Source organism: Myotis davidii, unplaced genomic scaffold (assembly GCF_000327345.1).
Source record: "Myotis davidii unplaced genomic scaffold, ASM32734v1 scaffold600, whole genome shotgun sequence".
In the NCBI taxonomy this organism is placed as follows: Eukaryota; Metazoa; Chordata; class Mammalia; order Chiroptera; family Vespertilionidae; genus Myotis; species Myotis davidii.
Window position 1 is genome coordinate 495,407 of NW_006291976.1, and position 19,682 is coordinate 515,088.

At 39.3% G+C, this 19,682-nt stretch overlaps 1 protein-coding gene across 1 annotated transcript in view; it reads left to right on the top strand.

Moving 5' to 3' along the window:
• The window catches only part of GUCY1A2 (guanylate cyclase 1, soluble, alpha 2), a 237,160-nt gene that overhangs the window by 6,538 nt on the left and 210,940 nt on the right, over positions 1-19,682 (top strand). Inside the window, exons 3-4 of the mRNA XM_006765341.1 lie at positions 4,663-4,724; positions 12,678-12,799. Of these exons, the coding sequence (XP_006765404.1) occupies positions 4,663-4,724; positions 12,678-12,799 (184 nt within the window). The remainder of the gene's footprint in view (positions 1-4,662; positions 4,725-12,677; positions 12,800-19,682) is intronic.

Genomic DNA, 19,682 nt, shown 5'->3' on the forward strand with positions numbered 1-19,682 from the left:
CTGAAATATAATTTTCTCATATTTAAGTAAATATAATAACATGGTTATTTATAGCTATTTCTTTAAAGGTACACCTATTGTTTCCATTAATTCTGTAGCTTATGAATGAATATATGTTATAAAGCAGAAGTGAATTTGTTTTTATTTTTTAAAATATATTTTTATTGATTCCAGAGATGAAGGGAAAGGGAGAGAGAGATAGAAACATCAATGATGAGAATCACTGATTGGCTGCCTCCTGCATGCTCCCTACTGGGGATCGAGCCCATAACCTGGGCATGTTCCCCCACTGGGAATTGAACTATGATCTCTTGGTCCATGGAAGGATGCTCAATCCACTGAGCCACCACAGCCAGACAATTTGTTTTTAAATTACCTGTGGAATTTTTGTTGCATATTTTTGGCAAGATGAAGTGTTGTATATATAAAAATGGACATGGAGACACAGAATACTAAAGGTGACAGGGACCCTCAATGCATCTAGTGGGAAGAAGACACACTTAAAGCTGGTTCTGATTTGCAGTTACTTATTCATTTACTAGTTGTGTGATCTTGGGATATTCACTTAACCAATAGGAGCCTCACCTTCTTCATGTCTGTGAAATTTTGATGAACGTGTACCTAGTACGATGACGACTGTGTTTCATGCTGTGTGCATACAGCACACACACACACACACACACACACACACACACACACACACACAACTTGTCTCCCTGCCTCCTGCCCGATGGGTCCCCACACCGTCCGGTGCAGATGTCCAGAGCAGGGCCTGACTGTGGGAGCCTCCACAGGGCTGTCTGCAGGGCCAGCTTCTGGGAACTGCTTCCTCCCACTCCTCAGGCATCACTTCTCTGGCCCGGCTGGGACTGTTTCATGGCTGGCTGTTTGGATCCCAGGACCTTTCATGAGCTTAACATTTAGTCTGTGGAGGTCAGTGACTGCCGGCCCAGGAGTGTGAGGCTGTTAGTGAGGCTGGATGGAGATGGCTCTTGTTGCCACAGGACGGAAGCTTTTGGGTTCCTTCTTTTTGAGCCCCAGACAATATGTGTGCAGGACACAGATGGCTGCGTTTTCTTTCCAACTGTCTTCCTATCCATTGCCGCTTTGTGTTAAGTAGGGACAATAAGACAGTAAGAGGCCACTATCTAAATCCTAGTTTGGGGGAAGTGGAGAAAAGTCACAGACCTACTGGGTTTTCTTTTTTATAAGAACAATGGCTTTTGTCTCCCACTCTTGTTTCTCTGCTTGTCCAGCACATGGCCTTGAAATTATGAGGTCACACTGCTCTCTGGTCACACATTCTTTGTGTTCCAGGAAGGAGGTTCATGGGTTGTTTCTTATTCGTTGTAAAGCATTAAGGCCTGGGGTGCTGATCTTAGCTGTGGTGCTTCAATGTGCTTCCCATTTATAGGCCTGGATTTAGGTCTATCCTCAATCTTAATTTTGAGAATTCTGCTTTTGTCACCCTCTCTCTAGGCCTGATCTGAGTTTCACTGAAAATATTTTAAATGTGGCTGCCACTTTTCTATTTTTTCCTGTTGTCTATTGGAATGGGCACCATTTTCTCATTGTTTGCAGGAGCGGTGGGCCTGTTGGTTTTTTTAGGTGATGAGTATCTTGAAACATTACACTTGTGGGGAGAGTGCCTTCCACTGGATTATGAGACGTTGAGAGCAGGAGCCATGCTTTCTAGCCATTATGGTGACAACCAGTATTTATTATGTACCTACTGTGCGCCAGAGACTTTGCTTTAAGTATTTCCACTAATTCCCATACAAATAATATATACATAAAAATCATATTTCATATTTCAGAGAGGTTAAATAAATTGCCCTAGCTAGTGAGTCACAGAGATGGATTTTGAACTCAATTTGACCCTAAATTCTCTTTTCAAAATCATCTTTTTAAACTCCTTCTTGAAGAAAAGGAAAGACACAGATGAGAAAAACAGAATCTCACCCTTTAGAAAGTTGGATGGGTATGTGGAGTAGAGGACAGGTATGGAGTTGCATTCTTAAGGAAAAGAATAGTAGAAGGTCTGTAGATTTGCAGAGCCCTTGCTTTCCTCATTACGCTACACTGACTTGCATCACTGGCATACCTAGACTCTTAATAACTGGACCCTATGACTGTCAAGGCAGAAGTTACCCTACGGAAGGCTTTGGCCCACAGGTGGGTCTTCACTGAATGCTTTTTTATTTAGATCAGAGAGACCCTGAGATTATGTGAGGATGTCTGTCTCTCACTGATAAAGCCATGGGTTGAGCGATCAGGCAAACTCTAGAGAAGGTACCAGTGAATCTCCGCGACTTGACACTCCCAGGAATCAGGTTTGTGTTGAAGTCACCCTTGGCTTGCTGAAGATCAGGGGCTACTCTGCAGTCAGCCTCCATCATTGTAGCTTACACCAGTGGCTGGCAAACTCATTAGTCAACAGAGCCAAATATCAACAGTACAACGATTGAAATGTCTTTTGAGAGCCAAATTTTTTAAACTTAAATGATATAGGTAGGTACATTGTTATTAACTTAATTAGGGTACTCCTCCATCAGAATGTGCCCACTGGCCTAGCAAGCAACAGAAGGACATAAATGCTCTCGCAAGTCGAAGCTTCGTTCAGTGTGCTCGGAGAACATTTTCCTTTTAATGTATTTGGGAACTATAAGTTTAACTCCTGGGGAGTAAAAAGTGACTGCTTCACATAAGAAAAAAAAGTCATCTCTTTAAAAGGCTTAACTCCTTTCACAAACATGCACTTTTTAAAACCTGGGAAATTCCTGGTACTGGGACCAAAAGAAAATGTTCTTTAGTAAAAATGAGGTCATTCTGGTCTTAACGGGTCCTGTGCACTCTCTAGTTCCTGCTTTCTGCTCCATGTTTTGGGACCAGAGGTTATGGGGAGGATAATCCCCCTGTGGATATTAACTGCATTTAGGGCATGTTGCCAAGAGAAAGTTATCTTAGCCCAGAAACTGCCAAACCAGTGCAAGAGGCCCAGCTCCCAGGGGTACTGAGCCGGTGAGTGATAATGACTTGGTTTAGGTTGGCTGTGGGGTGGATTCTTAAAGCACACTTTTCCTGTGCTCCAGGATTGCTGGGTCTGCTTCCTCCTCCTTCGTTTTCTCAGCAGCTCCATGGCTTCTTGGTTCAGGAATGATTTTTCTTTCCTAGGCACGTTTTATTGACTCTGCTTTGATTCTGTCCCGATGAGTAGAAACATCTGCGCCAGTCTGAAGGCTCATGTTCATCTTTTTTAACCTATTGTGCTAGTAAATGAAAAACAGCCGTTGGAAGAAGCTGCCCTGTATCTCTTTCTTTGAACACTCAGAGTCTGATTCCTCCTAGAATTAATTTCTGAATTGGCTCGGCAGGGGTGAAGATTGTGTGTGAGGCCTTTGGTTTGCTCAGGGTACGGGCTTTCCTAAGTGACAGCGTAGAACATCTCAGTGGATGCTCTTGATGTAATTGAAGTTCACTTTTTTCCCTAGCTTTCACACAGCCATCCCCCACGAAGGAGGATGCTGGTACTTTGAGGAGTGTTAGGGAGATAATCATATCCATTCTGGATGTTTTCATAACAAGGTGGACATGGGAGGGATTCAAGTGAACCTTGACAACAACCTTCGTCGTCTCCTCCAAGTTACATATTGTTGGGATGGCCACTTGGAAAGATGAGGGACGGGAAATAAGTTGATATTTCTGACCTGCTTCTTAGGGCCCAGCACAGTGCTAGATCCTTTCCGAGGGGACCCTTTTAGACTTGTCTGGGTTCCTGTAGCTTAGTTAGTGGGAGCCCACGAGGTCATCTAACTACCTTGCTGTCTCACATCTTGAAGAGTCTGTGTCAGAGTCATGATATTCCCTAAAACTCATCCATCGCTATAATGGATCAATATTTTGATAAACATTTGATAGCTTTTTTTTCTGCTTGATTGACTACAACATTTTATTATTTTAAAATTTACACTTTTGACACTGAAAATTTGGGTTTTATCTTAATTTGTTAATAAGATGTATGTTCTAGGATCTTAGTGTCACTTTTATGGCTCCATGGGTCTGAAATTCCAAGTTTAGGCTCTGTTGCCTAAATAAACCTAAGAATCATTTTTTGGTCTGGGCTTAAGAAACTCTATTTTCAGCTGGCATGGAGAGGAGAGGATTATAAAATTTGGTCATGAGCTGTTTAGGTATTTGCTTCCGACCCCATTTCTTGCCCTGAGCACTTGTGGTCCCGCAAGGAGGTTCCAGAACCCTTGTTTGGAATCTCTTGGATGGTAAGGAAGTCAGGCTTGCCCTGTGCATGACCCATGTTTCCTCAGTACATCCCCCCCCCCCCACTGCCCCTGGGGCCTAGGTTTATTATAGGCAGCCAATGAGTGTTTTATTGAACTTAATAGCTGCTACAAAATAATTGGGAAAAATATGGCTAGGAAATGCTATTGTATTGGGAAATTGGGAAATTCTGGGTAATTACCGAGTGCCTCATATTAGTTCCTGTGGGGAAAATACATGGCAAAATGCATCATGGGTTAATATTTTAAAGAGAAAAAAAAACTCTTATGAGATAAATCAGAAGCTACATATCTGCCTATGATGCTCAGAATGGGAATGACACTGATTTGCTGATAATTTATTATTATTATTATTATTATTCTGTAGCCTCAGACGATTCAGCAAACTCTCAAGAGGACATTGCAGTATTATGAGCACCAAGTTATTGGGTAAGTAAAAATGGATTTTGGTCATTACCGGGGCAAATTAAAGATAATTACTCAAGCATAGCAGTTGAGCATGTAGTTTTTTGCCACCAGGTCAGCTTTATTTCATAGGGGCTGTGCTCTCAGCATGGAGGGTAGCTCATGCGGGACCCTGGAATGACTGCCTTAGGCTTATTTGTGTTTAATCCTTTTAAATAAAATTCCCTTTGGTATTACTTTTTATTTTTTCTTCTTTTTTGTTGTTGTTTTTATTCTCTCATTTTCATCCATTTCATTTCATCTCATAACTTTGCCTTAGTAATGTGCTAAGATTTAATGGTACCAACTAAGATGCTTTAATCCTTCAGTAAAGTTTACTCAAAATCATTACAAGTTTAACACAGTTCAGTGAGAGGTATTATTTTAGCTAGAGTCACATGCCACATTTTTTCTTTTTTATGCCCCATTTGTTGACATCATTGTGATACGGTGTAAAGTAAGACGAGGTCAAAAAACATTTCAGGGCCACGTAGAACTTTTAAGTAACTATCTCTTTTGTAGAGGGTGATGATGATAATAATAATTAAAGCAAGGATTAGGTGTCATTATTAAATGAGATAATTTCAATGAAAGTATTTTGTAAATAGAAAGCTCCAAATGAATGAAAGGTATACCCCCCCTTACCTCTTTAAAAAATTATCTTTATTGTTGAAAGTATTACAAATGTTCCCCCTTTTCCCCCCATTGACTCCCTTCACCCTGCCCCCCCCGTCCCAGGCTTTCACCACACCCTTGTTTGTGTTCATGGGTTATGCATACATGCATATAAGTTCTTTGGTTAATCACCCTCCTCCCCCTCAATGTGTCTGGATCTATTTTGTTCATCAGTTTATTTTGTTCATTAGACTCCACATATGACCTTTGATTGGCTGTTGCAGGAAGCAATTGGCAAATACAAAATCCTAGATTTACTTTCCGATGCAATCTAGCTATTTAAATTAAATTCATTGGCATTAGGAAGGCATATTTTTAACTCACCTTGTTAATATTCTCTATGTGCTACCATGATCTTTCTTGGTAAGTTTTTAAGAACTTTTGAGGAATTAAGATTCAAATCCTGATACCTCTTGACATGCTTTTGGAATCATTGAACATTTATGGTTACTAGTCATTGCCATGGGGATCAAGGATATATATTTTTTTCTATTAAGGTGTTACATAATTTTTTTTTTATAAAACAAAAGGAAAGAAACTTAGTAGAAAAATAACTCCATTCCTAGTACGATGCCATATACTTGAAGTGCTTGATGATTATGTTGTCATTTCAAAGGGAATTGCTTTGAAACTTTGTCATATCAATCCTCAAGAGTGCCTCACTAGGAAAAAACACATTATTTAAACTCATGAGATGGCTTTTAGTTTGAGGCCATTAGGGATTTTAAATGGTTTAACCTAATGGAGATAAAGAATGTAAGAATGTCAAATTAATCTCTCTCCACACATTCTAAATAAAACTTAATCACTCTCATTGGATATGCTGCTTTCTAAGAATGGTGTTGGATTAACTTTGTCAATATTCTTAGATCAGTTTCTAGTATATGGCAAGTACTACATATTTGCTGTCGGGTGTATTATCATCATTATTATTAATATTTGATGACAATGTTAGTAATCAAATGCAAAATGTTTTATGGAGTTATGAATGCCCTTTCTAATGTGAAATCAAATAATAACTGATAAAATAGTCCCATTTGTGAACTAAATTTTGTCTTCCAGGCAAATTGGATTGGGAATCTTGTAAATTTGATCAAATAGACTATATTTGATCAACTAGACTATATTACCATTATCAGCTGAAAATTTATATTTTGTTTTTAAGATGGAGTTGTCTTTTATCTAAGTTACTGCCTCAACTCTCCCTTCTCTCCATCTGTGTAGAAATAGCCTGTGGTGGTTTTTTGTTCATTGCCGAAATGTCCTTTCTAGTTCTGTTTAATGCAGACACAGTATAATGAAAACAGACAGGGAATGTGACTCCAATATAAAGAGGTGTCCTGATGTCCCACTGGTTCCAAATAGATCTGTTAGCATACTTCTTCCGTGGGTGCTGGCTGCCTTCTGTGGACTTGAAGCACCTTTGCTCACTGCCTGTATTTGTACTCATGCCCATGAAGACAAAAAGGACGAGTTGGCAGAATAGGGTTACATTTGCTTTTCTTGACTTTCTCCTTCCTTTCCTTCAGTCATGGCTTCCATGTCCAAAGCCCTCCTTTGCCTTTTAGACTTCTTCTTTCCGCTTCTTTTCTCTTCTCAGTACTGAGAAAGGAGGGCATCTATTACCACTAACATTTGGATTTACATGTATTCACACCAAGGTGTTGTTCCTCTTAAGAAAATACACATGAAGGCTTTTTATCTCTAACTGTGAAAAGGAATGTTTTTTTCTTCTTTTCTGTTTTAGTTAAAGGGATTTCAGGTAGCAAGTGCTGGCAAGTATTATTTTACATATTCCTGGGGCGGTGAGAGTGGGGAATAGATGCTTTTCCTAATTGGGAAATGGGGCTTTGCCTAAGGCTTGTCTTGAGGTAATTCAGCTTTTGGGTGCCTTGGGGGGTGGGGTGATGAATCCAGAGGATTGCAGGGAGTAGGAGCTCGCCCTTCTCAGTTTCTTCATCTAGCCTCTAACCACTGACCTTCACACCCTCCCTTTCCTCTCCTTTAAAGCTCTGCCCTTGGACCTGCTTTATTTATTAGAGCTCCAGGATTTCATGATTCTTCCTCTTGATGAATTCATATACCAGTAGCCCATAGACATCTCAGAGACATTTTTAGTCTCTAAGACCTAGACTTGAATGCAGGGAGCAGCTGTTCAAAGGATCACACAGATGGAGGGATGGGAGGGGGTAGAGGATGGAGCTTCTCATTAGGGAGTAAGATAGCCTCTGTGCAGCTCAGCAACTTTATCTTTAAACGTTTGCTCTGCTCCTTAACTTATCCATTCACTTGTTCATTTACTTATTCATAGACATCATTCAAATTGGAAAATGAGCACTAAAATAATTTATTCATGCGGTGTGATAAATCTCCTCCTCTCCACTGTCACCGTCCTCTCTCACTTAGAGGTTCCCATCTAGTTTTTTGGTATCTACTCCTGTCCCTTAGCACTGTATTCTCACTGCAGCCGAATGACTAAAAAATTAGGTCATACCATTTCCTTTAGACCAGTGGTTCTCAAGCGTTAACAGGTATCAGAGTCACCCGTCAGATTTGCTGAAACTCAGATTGCTGGGCTCGCCTCCACAGTTCCTGACCAGGTTGACTGGGAGAGGCTCAAGAATTGGCATTCTTAAAAAGAATTTTTTTGAGAAATACAATTCAGATTTATTAATCACTTGTGTCTGAATAAAACATAAACACATGCAAACAACTCTACTTTGTTTTTATTGTCACACTGCCTTGTTTTTATTGTATTCACAGCATCAAATTCATATATTTTTTAGGTGAGATACCAGTATGGGAGGTCTTATTTATTATAACTCAGCCAAAAGAGTTGGCATGTCTGAGTTCCCAGAGGGATCACACTTTGAAATCCTGGCTTTGAACCATATTAAGACTGACTGTGATCGGGTAAAACCTGAATTCTTTCTGTGACCTGTCCTCTGCATACCTCTCTGATTTCATCCCCTTCCACTCCCCCTATTTCACTCCACTCCAGCATTCCAGCCACCTGTCGGTATCTCGACTATACCAAGTTGTTCAACCTCCAGGCCTTGCATGCACTGTTTCATTTTCCTGTAATGCTTTGTCCCCAAATGTTTGTGTAGATTATTCTTTTCATACATTTAGGTGTCTGTTTAAATATAATATCTTCTGAAGGACCTTCCCTGACCACCCAATCTAAAGTGGCCCTCCATCCCCTACCTCATCCTCCAACTCTGATCATTCTTTATTGTATTACTCTTCATTATTCCTTTTCATAGTGCTTATCATTAACTTATATTATCTCACTTATTTTATTATTTTGTTATTTATCTTACTTTTATATTTCTGTACCTTTGTAAATGCTTGGTATGTAGAAGGGACTAACAATTTTGGGCGGGGGGGACAGTGAGGAAGTGTGAATAGATGAATAAGTTGCACCCTAGGGGTATATACACAGATATGCATATAATGGATAAAAGAGTAAATTGTGCTTTGGAAGGAGATGTAAAATGAGGGGTGGGAATAATTTCTGGGGCCCAATAGAATTCTAAAATTATAGTGCTAGTAGTCAGGACCCTTTTCCTTATAGCTAAATTACCTTGAGTTATTTGCATAGTTTTCCATTAGTGCTTAATGTTCTGCCACTGTGTGTCAGATTGATTTTATGGTACCTTTTGATTACTGTATGAATTCCACACAAGCATGCTCACTTGGATAGCTTCTTGCTTGTGTAGCATAGTTGTCTTCTCCTCCCTCAACCTAGAAGGAGAAAAGGGAGCATTGAGTGTACACGCTTGTGCTGCTTTAACTCAAGCCTCTAGGGAATGGACTAGGTTTTTGGGCCACATCCAGCAGAAAGAATACTGAGAAGAAAATGGGTAAGTAGGAGATACCAGGGTTCCCCTGGGAACAAAAAGGAAGTCAGGATGGAGGAAAATCTGCTTTACGATGACATTTATGGCTGATGTCATTCTTGGTACTGTCTTCTGCCCTTCCTTCTCTCTGTGCTTCTTTGTTGTGTAGTATAGAGCAGGGACTGAGAAAATGTGCTTTGGAAGCAGGCATACCAGATACATTAGACTTAAAAGTCAGATTCTACCTTTGATCCTGGACAGATTACTTAACCACTCTGAGCCCCACTTTTCTTATTTTTAAAAGGCTAGTAATTACAGGGTTGGGGTAAAGTTTGAATAAAATATTAATGATAATGATGTGTAAAGTCATATAATCATATAAAGTAGTACAGTGCTTGGTACACAAGGATAATCAATTCATTTGTTGAATTGTTACCACCATTAGTACCTGACTCCTATGCACCTCAATTTTCATTGCTACATCCTTCCCCTGTCCTCCTTGAGCCTTTAAAGTTTAGCATCAGGAGCTAAACATAAGCATGCCCCCGTCATGTTCTAGCTACCACTTTTTTCTTACAGAGTTTGGAATTTTTTTAACCTAAATTTCTGCCTCTGGAGTGCCTAACCCAACTACTGTCACTCATGTTTATACTGCATTACTCCTACTGGTCTGAGGCTCACAAAAGTGGGTTACTATGACAGTGTAGACAAAGCAGAGATTTATTTAAAACGATGATTGGAAAACACATGATAATCACTCTTTTTAGTTTTTATGTTCATTATATATTTTAACATGAAAGTATAAAGAAATATGTATTTAGAATGATGACAGTAACTTTTTTTTTTTTTTGCCAGAATTAGCATTGTTGTGCTAATACCCTGGGTAGGACTGCTGCCAACCTCATATTGGCCTGGAATGCCATTTCCTATAGTCATCTAAAATTAAATTCTATTACTCCAATCATCACTGTGGGCCTTGTGTTTGTTTTATACAGCCAACCTTCTGTTCTCTTTTTCTTTTGACAATTGGGTGGGGACTAAGCAAGAATAATTTCAATAGAACATTAGAAGTAAAATTAGGAGTGGGTGAATTCTGATTATTCTGGAAACAAACTTCGATGGTATTACTTATGCTTCCATGGTCAGATTTTGTGGTTGTAGATTTTTTCTTAATCTAAAACATGATCTAGTGTTTTTATATATTTACAAAAAATAACTATCTCATGGAATAAAAACAGGAAGTCAGATGAAAGCTAATATCTATTGATTGCTCCCTGTGTTGGAGGCAATACATGGGGCACTTTATATCTGTTCTTTTATTTAGTCCTAACCATCTATTTCACAGAATCATTGTATAGATGAACAAATCGAGGCTGTGACAAAAATATTTGAAAATGGTGGCACTTGATTTAAAAGTAATACTTTCTTTGTCTATGTTTAACACCCATGTTCCCCTTTCCACCTTTTATTGACTGATTACTGCATTCTAGAAACTAGAGTATGCATTTTGCGTAACTGTTTTTTTGAAGCCCAGATCTCAGTAAGGTGTACAACCATTAAACCATTTTACTTTTTCTCTCCAACATCGAACATGTTAGCATGTTCAGTATTAGCGTGGGCACATCACTCTGTTTTCCAGGTACATTCAGGGAGTTTAAGTCCACTTCAGACCAATTGAAATCTTTAATCTCATGCCCCATCTCACTCGTATATCCCTCTGTGCCTGGGCCAGGCTTGGCCTGAGGAACGCGCAGAGCAGTGCCGAGCAGATGTGATGTGGCTGTTCACTCCGACACTGCAGGCCACTCCTCTAGGTCCCGTTCTCTTCCGACGTGTGGTGTCAGGTGGGAATGGACCGGAAAACCTCACTGGTTGTTGCAATAGTCCTTTCTTGGCTATGATGTCCTCAGTGAGGTGCATGGATGGGCCCTACTTTGCTTCAGAGGGCCCTGCCCTGGACCTGAGGCCTGCACGTCTCACTCAGTCTTGCTAGTGGGATTCCTGCCCCGGCCACTGTCTCTATGAAAACAGTGGATGGAACATCAGGCTTGCCTCTCTTTGTGGCATCTCCCTAATCCATGGAAAGCTCTTTTTTTTTTTTTTTGCCTTGCTGAATGGTGGGACTACAGGCTATTCCCAGTTTGGCTCTCTTTCTTTTCCGCTCTCTCCGCAAACTTCTTTCTCTACTCAGTGAGGCACAAAGGGATGGTCCGGATTTCCTCAGTGGATGTCTGCTGAGGAGTGAGACATCCAAGCCCCATGCTCTCTCAGCAGCTGGGCTTCCACAGGGAGCACCCCCCTGCTCGCCTTTCCTCATGGGGGAGGGGAAAATGATAACAAAGCTCCCTTCCTAGGCCAGCGGCTCTTCTAAGGATTTCCTTTTCGCTTTTGCATTTCTCTTCGCTTCTGTGAGATGGTGGTGGGTGACAGTGGCAGTGGCTCTTTAGTCATTGCTGAGGTTCTGGAGACGTCTGGTCTCCTTGGGTTCCCTTTTGGAATGTGGGAGCTTTGGTGCCTTAGCTCTAAGTCAGAGCCGCCGGAGAAGTTCCAGTCAACATCTGGTTACAGCATTCTGTCATTCCGTCCGCACAACAACCCTAGGAATCACCCCCATTTTATGAGGGAGGAAAGTTAGACTAACAGAGATGAGCTTACTTGCCCCCAGTCTCACAGATAGAAAATGGTAGAAAACGTGAAGGGGCACAAGACGTACACAGTTTCAGTTATAACGTAAGTCACAGGGCTGCCATGTGCAGCATAGGGAATCTAGTCAATAGTATCGCGACAGCCTTGGATGATGACAGATGGTTGCTGGACGCAGCATGGTGACCACTTTGTTACGTATATTAATGTTGAATAGCCCTGTTGTATACCTGAAACTAATATAATATTGCATATTGGTTTTGTTAATCCAAAAAGAAAATGCTGAGACCATGATTGAAATTCTGTCAGCCTCCAATTTGTTTGCTTATTATCCAAGCACCACGCTGCCTTCCTGACTGTCTGTGCTAGAGGTTAAGATGTATTTGCTTTCAACACAGTTGGTGCCAATGCACCAAATTAGTGGTGTTAATTCTTCCTCTAGGCAAGTTCTGTATAGAAACAGATTACCAGCAGCTATGAAATACTCACATAAGGAAACGTTACTTACATAAAGCTCATCTACCTTCTGGTTTTCCTCATTTATTTTTTTTCCCCAAACATAGCTTCCTTATTAATGATTGTCTCCAGTTCCAGGTCCACTTTGCTAATGCTGATGTGAATGGTGGGTAATGTCATAAATTATGTCTTAAAGGTTCAGTTATTTTAAAATGTGATTATGCTGAGAGCACAGAGCACGTGCATTTGTGCGTATGTATATGAGCGCCTTCGCAGATGCTCTGACATTTGTCTCCATATGCTGATTTTGTTTTCTTCTTAGTTATAGGGATGCAGAAAAGAATTTCCACAATATCTCCAACAGATGCTCCTATGCGGACCATTCCAACAAAGAGGAAATCGAGGACATCTCGGGAATTCTTCAGTGCACTGCTAATATACTTGGTATATTAACTATATGTTTATATGGTTAAGAGAGAATGAATGAGGAGAACAGGAAAAGTAAAGGTGTGAATGTTTTATTTTCTACTAATGGCAAGTTCAGTTGATTGAACCTATGGCAGATTGAGACCTTGTCTTCAAGTGATTTAATGTCAATACTCCTGAAGATGTTTAAGTGGAAATTATATGTGGCATTTACTTAGAGATCTAAAAACATTATAATAAAATTACATTCCAGGGAAACTTTTCTAAGTATGCTTACCCTCGACTAAAATTGAGGATCTTTCTGTCCTCTCCAAGCCCATATGCTATTATTTCTGTTATGATTACTCCACTATTTCTGGGAGGCTCTGGTTGTGGCTGGGAGAATAGGTCATGGGTACTCACAGTGGACTCAGAGGCAGTGGGCAGGTCCTCTCCTGAGGTCTGTGTGCCCTGTGTGGTAGTATGTGTGTCCATCTTAAAGATACTAGTATTTATGACAGAGGTGCTATTTTTGGGTGCTCCCCAAATGACTCAGGGGTGCTGTTGTAAACTGCACTTCATCATGCACTCAGGATCAAGGTACCATGACGAACCATACTATCACACTGTAATCTGTGCTATTCTTGGTATGTGAGGCCTATGATGTATTATATGCAAAGTAGATACCACAGAAGGAAACATCTTGCCCTAATGTCTTACAGAGGTTTTTAGTGAAAAATAACCTCTTCCAAAATTTTTTTGAATCCTCCTTTTTCCTTATGACTGAGACAGGAATCCATGAAGTGGTGGCAAGGACAAGAGCTCGTAGTGACTGCCTCCAGGGAGAGCTCAGAATGACATTTCCCTCAGAGTCAGGCGATAGAGGGGCAAAGTTGTTTGCCTGATTTTCTCTCCCTTTAGAGTAAGTACCTTCCCTGGAGACATCCGAGTCCCTTTCACAAACAGATCCCAGGTGACTTCAACCCAGATTTGTCTAAACGTATCTGACTCCTAAAGGTAGATATGGCTTTTACACTCAAGCTGGGACTCCAGAATCCATGACTACATTTTCATCCTAGTAACTTTGTAAACACGAAATATTGTACTGAGAACATGGAGATTTTTGAGGGGAAGCGTATAGATGTGTATGCAGTTTGTCTGTAATAGCTGCAAGACAGTGAAAAGGAAGGCCAAATATATACTTACCTCCATCTTAGTACAACTGTGGGAATGTTGTGCCCCAAGTAAATCCTATTATTGGAGCAGATGAAGGATGAGAATAAAGGAGGAGGGAGATGGGCTGTTCACAGTTTTCTGATTTTGTATTTTCAAGGACTCTCCCGTCATTAACATCTTTTTCTCTGGACACATTGTGATTTTCAAGGGGTGGGTGAGATGATGCCCCACTAAGAAGGATGTATCAGCATCTTGGCTGTGAAGGATGTTTAGTATTTTTTTAAATATATTTTTATTGATTTCAGAGAGTAAGAGAGCGGGAGAGAGAGAGAGAAACATCAATGATGAGAGAGAATCATAGATCAGCTGCCTCCTGCATGCCCCCCATAGGGGATCGAGCCCACAACCCAGGCATGTGCCCTTGACCGGAATCAAACCTGGGACCCCTCTGTCTGCAGGCCAATGCTCTATGCACTGAACTGAACCGGCCAGGGCACAGTATTTTGGAAAGTTGCTTATTCATTTATAAACATTTCCTAGTACTTCACATCTCCTTTTTTTTTGCTCCCTACCTTGAGAATCAGTGGTTTAGAGAGAGTATGAGGTGTTCAAGATAATAAACATTTAAGGAGTACTAGTGGCATCTGAACCATGACTTGCAAGCAAGTGTGCCCAAGTCCACAAAGAAACCAAGGTCAGACAATTTGGCATGGCAACCACCAGGTGACACTGTGGCCCAGAGCAGCTTAGTTGCCCTTCAACAGTAGCCATGAGATACAGGGTAAGCAATGAGTGGAAAGAACAACAGGTAGTGTGCTACCTGATGATGTTAGGGAGTCAGTAGATTTAAGCTAGGTACTTATAATTTAGAAGTTGACTGTATATCAGGTTTTGGATTTCTATAAATAATACATTTGTTCTAGAAAAGAAACACTTCCCCCTCTACGTAATCATGGGTTGTTCCTAAACTGTAAAAAGTGCGATCTTATAAAATTTAAATTTCTGACGAATAGAACTAAATGCCTGCCACCTGTTGACCAGATGCTGGCCTGGATCTAACAGGTAATTATGGGCCTACGAGATAGCTGTTCTCTTTTGAATAACGTCCTTTCATAACTCTTGAAATATTGACTCTCTGAGGACAAAGGTAACAGCTTTACTGGTCATATTCAATGGAAGTTTTGTGCTTTCCCCCCATTTTTAAAAAATCGATTTGAGAGAGAGAGAAACAAAATATAAATATATTATTTTGTTGTTCCACTTTGTTTATGCAATCATTGGTTGCTTCTTATATGTGTCCAGGGATTGAACCCATAACTTAAGCATATTGGGACGATGCTCTAAACAGCGGAGGCACCCAGCCAGGGCTCAATGAGAATTTTGTTTTTAACAAGTCATTGAACTATGATAAATTTTGGTTTGCTTAGATTTTATCTTTTAAAAAAATTACATTTAAATTCTCTTGTGTAATAATTTATGAGCATGCAAGAGTTGATTAATTCACTGGACAGAAAACCACTACACAAGAAAGGAAGTTTTTTTTTTTTTTTTTGTTTGAGTGTGGGGAGTTTGGCATGGAGAAATAGTTTCAACCAGTTTAGGAGAAATTTTGATGTTTGGAAACCTTCATGTGGATGCCAGCGGGCAGTTTTCCAACCCTATGATTTATATTCATTACCTTTGGGGAAAGTGGTTGGAACATAGGTGGGATTGGGAGATGCATATTTTTCTCACCTTCTTAACCTGGAAATGGTACAGACTAGAAATATGTTTGCTCACTCATCTCTATGTTATTTATATTTCACCTATTAAGGAAAAAGCTTTAAAGTCATAAGTCAGAAAATATGATCAGGGTAGCAAATTTTACTCTTTTCAGAGGGACCATCTCTATTGATTTACTATACTCCTGTAGATAGTTTGATTATTTATTGGCTCTTCAGGTTGGAGTTTGAATCTAGTGGTTGGCATTGAATAAGAAAGAGGCGCCTGAAGAGAGGGAGCGAGCTTGCTACCGAAGGCCAGTGGTGCCTCTGTCCTGTGTTTGCTCAGTCCCAGCTTCCCCAGGACTCCCCGAAAAAGCGCATGCACATTACAGAGCGGTCCATGCCTGCTGCTAATGGGAAAGGACTTTTTCCAATCAGCGAGATTTTCACCATTTATTTCTCTTTTGTTGGCTTAGAAACTGGTTGTTGCTATTTCTGTCTCATCATTTACAAATTAGGGATATTAAGTACAGACTGCTCCCTGTCATCTATTCGCCTCATTTTGGGGCTTTGGCAGTTGCTGGGATAATGCAGTGTAGCAGCCTAACGAAGCTTTAAACTCTGGGGAAGGGCTGTACAAAGAAAGATGGTTGTGAACCATGCTCTCCCTGATAAAGGCTTTTAGTGTTAAATTTATTGCTTTATTTGGTGGACGTCTTTTGCATACCAAAATGATCTCCTAATTTTGGTTGTCTGAAAAATGTAAACCTTTCCCAGCCATAACCTACAAAGCTCATTTTTTAGCTCCAGTTAAGTAGTAAAAATGTAGTTATGAGCTTGTGAGTTGCAGCATTGAGCATTTTCTTGGGAGATGTAATGGTTGAGTGGTACAATGAAGCCTCTAAGATAAAGCATGAAGGGGTCTATACCACGTGGTGCCACCTGCTACTGTGGTGTGGATTTAGGTAATATTGTGGGGAAGAGCTAAGGGAGAAGGATGATAAAATGCATAGCTCCCTTTGCCATCATGCAATTTAAAATAATCAGGGGTGATGACTATTTCTGTTATAATGTTATTAAAGGCGTGGTGGGTGTTTTGGTATAACATCAAGAGCTATGAGTTGGAGGAGATGGTGTAGGAAAAGGCATTCCACACTAGGATAGAAATGAGATCTCTAGGTAATTTATTTGCTTATGAAATGTAGCGAACTAAGGTTTGATATTTTAATAGGTATGAGTTATTTACTAAGTATTAACAAAGCATAGCCTTATACTGCCCTTGTTAAGTGTGTTTTCTCTCAAAATAATCAGGAAGGACATGGATTGTGAAGGAGTATTCATTCAAGTTGTCTGTTTCGCAGGTCTTCTGTTAGAGTGGGGCTTTGTTGTCTCCAAAGACGTAGCATGTGCAAAGTCAGAATCCAAGTAATGTTGTTATGGGATTATTTGTTGGGAAGGTGAGGCGGAAGGAGGAGATGACCATTGGGGCTTCTACCTCATAGTATTTTCCTGGCCTCAAGGACTCTGAAATACTATGAAATCAGAGCTCTCCACAAAATGCCACAGATTCTAGAATCATGAGCTGGCCTGGAGCTTTACATTGTTTTTTTTAATAAGCAATAGCTTGTTGCTTACATGTTAACTTTTTGGTTTGTTAACTTTTTGTATGTACTTTTTGGTTTTATTGTGATTCTGAATGTGCATCTAGAGCCTTTTAATTGGCCATAAAACTGAAGAATTAGCCAGCCTTACTTAGGGTTAAGATTACCTTGGGGTTTTCTTAGAATAACTCTTAATCATATAATTTTTTAGTGAGCTGGAAAATGTTTAACATATTTAGCACCTTGAAGGACTACTTGGTGTAATAACCATTTACTGGCTTTATTGAGGAATTAAGATGGGTAGCGATAAATAAATTCTGCCAGTATAGTTTTTGTTACTATAAGTTGGTAAGTGATCATTTTTTCTCTTTCATTAAAAGTAGATAAGGTCTATAGTTTAATGAGATGAATTGGAGTTAAGGTGGTTGGGAGGCCCCTGGTTTGTTAACTGATTTAATAATGGTGTTACAATAGAGTGGTTTGGAGCAAAAAGGAGCCAGACTACTTGTGCTGAAAGCAAAGCTCCACTGCTTATTAAATATGTGAACTGGAATGGGTTATGTAATCTTTCACACTTCATATTCCTAATCTGTAAAATGGGGGTAATATAATTCCACACCTCCTAAAGTTGTTTGGAAAATTAAATAATTTATATAAAGTATTTATATATCACGAAGCCTGACACATAACAATATTTCATAAGTGTTTGCTCTTAATGATCAAAGTGTATTCCAAAATGGCTGTGCCATGCTCTTCTTCCTCTCCAGAAACTGGTGTCATCAGATTTTGGATTTTAGTCATTCTAATAGATGTGTGTTTTCCCTTTTAATAAAAAAAATAGTACCTGCTATCACCTTAAAATTTCAACATATGCAAACTATAAGAATATTGTTTTTTCTGTTTTCCATTCTGGGTAAATTTTCAAGATTTTATGACTGAATTTATACACTGCTTAAAAATTTATGGTCAGATGTTTAGCATAAATGATTCATGGTACTGATAAGTAGAATCTTTCTCTTTGATTTGGTAAAAAAAAAAAAAAAAAAGTAAGTTCCCAGAATGGAGTTAGTCAGCATTATACAGTGGAAATAAAATCTCTTAGGAATTTGGGTATCACTTCGAAGTGATATGACTTGTAATCCTATTTGTTGACGATGTTTAAAGTATAAGACACCACGAGCAGTCTTTGCTAATATCAATATTCTCTCCTAGTCCTCAGCTTGCCATGGTTTAATCCTTTCAACACTATCAGTGGCCAGTGAGCCAACTCACTTAACTAAAATTCTCATAACAGGTTTCTCAAGGCTCTTAAAAATCTATTATTGCTCTTTTATCAGGAGATCATATCATTTCTTTTTAGTATCAGCAAAATTCTGGGGAAAATTATGTCTGACTTAGATGAGAAGAAATGGAAGCACAGATAGGTCAAGCTGCCTGTGTTGGGTCACACCATTAGCTGGTGGGAAGGCAGGAAGACTGAATCTGATGGAAGGGTCTGCTGCATGACTCACTGAACCCTTGACCGAATCTATTACTAAAGAACAGCCATTACTTTGTTTTGTTTTTTCTCTGAGTTAGGAAGTTTATTTTTTCCTTACTATGTGAAATGATTATGGGTCCATGTAATTTCACATGTCAAACTCATAGCTCATTTCTGTTGCCATCTCATAGAATAAATTCATAGTGATTTGTGATTTGGCACATTTGCTTTTTTAACTTAAATACTTTTTTTTTGGTTTTTGAATCTTTTAGCTCAAGTGAACATACCACCTTCCTTTTACCCTCACTTTTACATTTATATTTGATGACTGTTATTCATTAAATTACTCATTTCTTGCCTGTGGGTTTAATTTTTTTTTTTTGCTGCATAACTCTAATTTTGACTCAACTATACATTTTAATAATGTGCTATTTATATGTCCTGCACATTAATGAAGATTTTAAGTAAGGTTACAGTTAAGTTAAAACATCCTAGGTTTTATGCTAGATGAGTTGTCATTCTTATTAGCCTTGAGTATAGATCTCCAATTCAGATCTCCAGTCAATTTAAAGATTTTTTTGACAGCATTTCTATCACAGTCTATTTAATTAATTTGGTGAGTAGAAATTTATGTTTTCCAATAAAGATGGTTTTAAAATTAAGATTTTTATATATGGTACATTCCCTTTATTATCTCATTGGCAGCCTATTTTTTAAAAGTAAATATATTGATCTCTCTTGATTTGTTTTTCATAAACCCCATATGAGATATTCCCATATGTTTTCTTTTCTATGTGGAGAGCTATGGACGGTTATGTATTGTGTATGATTTTTCTAGGTGTTTCAGAATTCTTCTTTCCCATTTTTATTACCAATAATGGTAGGTAGTTAGGTGTTCAAATGTTATATGATTGAGGCCAAACTTCCAATTTCTGGCCTAACAACAGATAATGCCCATTGCC